General features: G+C 61.4%; 1 protein-coding gene across 1 annotated transcript in view; it reads right to left on the bottom strand.

Moving 5' to 3' along the window:
• Positions 1-1,105: 1,105 nt before the first annotated feature.
• The window catches only part of GPR37L1 (G protein-coupled receptor 37 like 1), a 5,779-nt gene continuing 3,765 nt past the window's right edge, over positions 1,106-3,119 (bottom strand). Inside the window, exon 2 of the mRNA XM_010086982.1 lies at positions 1,106-2,395. Coding sequence (XP_010085284.1) covers positions 1,583-2,395 — 813 coding nt within the window. The 3' untranslated portion in view covers positions 1,106-1,582. The remainder of the gene's footprint in view (positions 2,396-3,119) is intronic.

The raw sequence follows: 3,119 nt of genomic DNA, 5'->3' as shown, positions 1-3,119 counted from the left end.
CCGGCTCTCCTCCTCCCTACGCATCCGCAGCAACAAGCCCGGCTTTGTTCGCCTTTGGCCCGGGCTCAGGACGGAGCGGAACGGACCGAGCGCATGAGAGCTGCCCCCGCTCCCTTCCTCCCACCGCCACCGAAGCCCCCGAGGGACCCCGCTCACCCCGGGGGGGGGCAGGGGGGTGAGGGAGGCAGCCTGGGCTCTGCTCCCCCCCTTCCATCCCTGCGCCAGGATGAGACCCCTCTTCTCCCCCACTGCTCACAGACTGTGGGACCAAGCACTGGGAGGAGGGGAGGAAAGGAAAAACCCAGTTTCGTGTTCTCAGAAGAAAAGTGGGGCTTTTGTTTCCCTGGAAACAGGGCTGCGAAAGCAAAGCCCGGTGGGTGTCGATGCTGCACAAAGCCCACAGTGAGCCCCTCGCATTCACCCGGCCATAGAAACCGTCTCCCTCACCCCGGCATTTCATGGGCTGGGGTGGGTGCCAGCGGCAGGACAAGGAGCTTTAACAGCTCCGGTGGATGGGGCCAGCATGGCCAGCCTGCCCTCAGCCCAATCCCACCGCCCCAGCTGCTCCCTGAAGCCCCCCCGCTGGGTGCAGGAGCCTTGGGCAGGGGGTGGATGTGGGGCTTGGAAACCCTGACACCCTCAAACCATCAGCCTGGGACAATTTTGTGCCCACAATGGGCAGGTGGCTGAAGGCCAGGAGCCCTGCATGGGGTTGTTTGGGTGAGATGTGCTCACCCGGTTGCTGGGGCTTGCAGGCTGCAGAGCATCTCAGCCCAGTGCTGGGCTGGCTGGGCTTTACTGGGACCAGACGGAGTCCTACAAACCATCCCAAGCCCAGTGCTCTGGAGGGGACCCTCCCAGGGGCTGGCTTGGCACCAGCTCACTCACCATCGCCCCAGAGGGAGAGGGGCAGAGGGGCTGAGGGCCTTTCCCCATCTCCCTTAGGTGCTGCCTGACCTGGCAGGGCTGATTCCCTGCCCTCATGCTCCCCCAGCTGCCCCTGCCCACCCCAGAGCCCCCCAGGTTTGAGGGAAGAGCCATCCAAGCCCCAGGCGCTGGCTCTTGGGGGCTCTGCGTGGTTGTGCCGGATGGCTGCGTGCACGACGTGCTCTAGGTTACTGGTTTATTGAGCTCTTACAGGGCACTGCTTGGGTCTGGTAGGATATAGTCACTGGGACCTTCTCCTATCTGGAGGGGCTGGCAGGAGGGGATGGGACAGGACGAGGGCAGTTTGTGTTTGCTATGTCCTCTGTGAGCCACCACGGAAACCCTCCGTAGTTTCAGATGGGACCTTTCTGGCACAGCTCCATCTCCAGAGCAGCAACCCCTCTGAGCCTGGCAGCCAGGCTGGGGGGCTGCTGGTGTCCTTGCTGGCCTTTGGGCAGAGGCAACAAGGCCACCAATGCAGCCGCAGGGACTGGGATTTCAAGCCTCACTTGCCCAACGTGGGGTCTGAAGCCCATGGCGCAGCCCCCTGAGCTGTCTCTTCTGCTTGCTCCACGTCCAGCCACGGGCACTAACGGCAAAACATTTGGTCTTGGGAGGAGGTGGTGGAACGATCTCTACGGCTCCCCGGTGGCGCTTAGCAAGGTGTGCCGAGGGCCAGGAGGGGTGGAGGGGACTCTCGAGGCTTGTCGAAGAAGATGGAGGAGGACATCTCGGTTTTGAGCTTGCTGTCAGCGCTGCCCTCGCTGGAGGCCGTGTCGGGGCTGCAGCCCTCGCAGCAGCAACAGCAGCAGTCCATGAAGGCCTGGCCCAGGGGTCTGCAGAGGCACAGGAGCAGGACGGGTGTCACCGAGCACTTGAAGAACAGGAAGAACTGGTTGATGAGGTTGAGAAGGTCCAAGGTCTGCTTGGACATGTCAGGAGACATGTAGGCCACCACGATGTTGCAGACGTTCTCAGGGGTGGTGCAGAGCCCGTAGATGATGGTCAGCCCGATGATGGTGCAGTTCAAGTGACCCTCACACTGGCTGTGCTTGGTCCCTCGGCACTCCATCTTCTTCTCGGTGCCGCTGATCCTCCGAGTCACCAGCTGGCAGCTCACGGTGAAGAGGATGGGCAAGCAGAAGTAGCAACCAAAGTACCACCACATCCGAGCGTTTTGGTAGGTCAGCACCAGCGAGTATACGGACTCAGGCAGGTTGGACGAGGGCTTCATGGTGCAATACTCCGTCACCACACCGGACACGGGTGATGTGTCCCGTGCCAGCTGCCAGAGCAGGATCTCTGGCACTGAGAGTGTCATGGAGCCCACCCAGATGACGGCCAGCTTGGCGATGATGGACTGGCACTGCTCAATGGGCCGGGTGCTGGCCTGGGGGCTGGTGGCCGCGTGGAACCTGTCGATGCCCAGGGCGCAGAGGCTGAAGGTGGTGACTCCCAGTGATGATACCTGGTGAGGGGGGAGGCAGAACAAGTGGGCCTTGTTGCAGGGACATCACTAGGGGCTTGCCTTTACCAGACTGGCGGGAAACCCCTGGCTACCCAAGACCACAGCCCGAGACCCTTCCTCCAAGGTTGTAGAGAGCTCACAGCCTGTGGCTGCATCCCAGGGTTAGAGCCACTTTCCTCTGACTCCTGAAAGGGCAGTGGATAAAAATGTCCCTTGACCCATTTGTCCCTCCCTGCCCACCTCCATTTTCTGCAGAAGGAAGAAGCTTTGCTGGATGGCAAGATTGTCCCTCAGGCTCTTCCTCTATTGTGGATGGCTCTTGGAGAGGAAAAGCAGGGACCATCACAACCACCAGCACCTTCCCAGGGTCCCCAAGCCCCCCCCCCCCCAGGTGCACCAGGCTGGCTTGTCCCTTCCCTGCTCTGCAGAGCTGCTGCCTGTTTCCCAGACAGGCGAACGAGTTGAAGGTGCCATTGTCACAAATCAGCTTGGGGCAGTTTCCGCTGCATTGGAAATGGCAGGGAAAACATCCTGTTTGCTAAAGAGAAGACGCCAATGGAGGCAGAGGAATCGCAGTGGCTCTGGGAGCACTGGCAAGGCACCGAGGGTCACAATCAGCATTCATGGTCCCAGCCCCAGAGCTGCAGCTTTGCTTAGAGCCAAGTCCCACAGCCCTTGGCCAGGAAAACGGCAGAGTCACAGGATGGGGACCCCCAGCCCCCGG

Source organism: Pterocles gutturalis, unplaced genomic scaffold (genome assembly GCF_000699245.1).
Source record: "Pterocles gutturalis isolate BGI_N339 unplaced genomic scaffold, ASM69924v1 scaffold36061, whole genome shotgun sequence".
NCBI classification, from domain to species: Eukaryota; Metazoa; Chordata; class Aves; order Pterocliformes; family Pteroclidae; genus Pterocles; species Pterocles gutturalis.
Note: the sequence above shows the minus strand (reverse complement) of the source record. Positions and strands in the feature narration are given on the sequence as shown.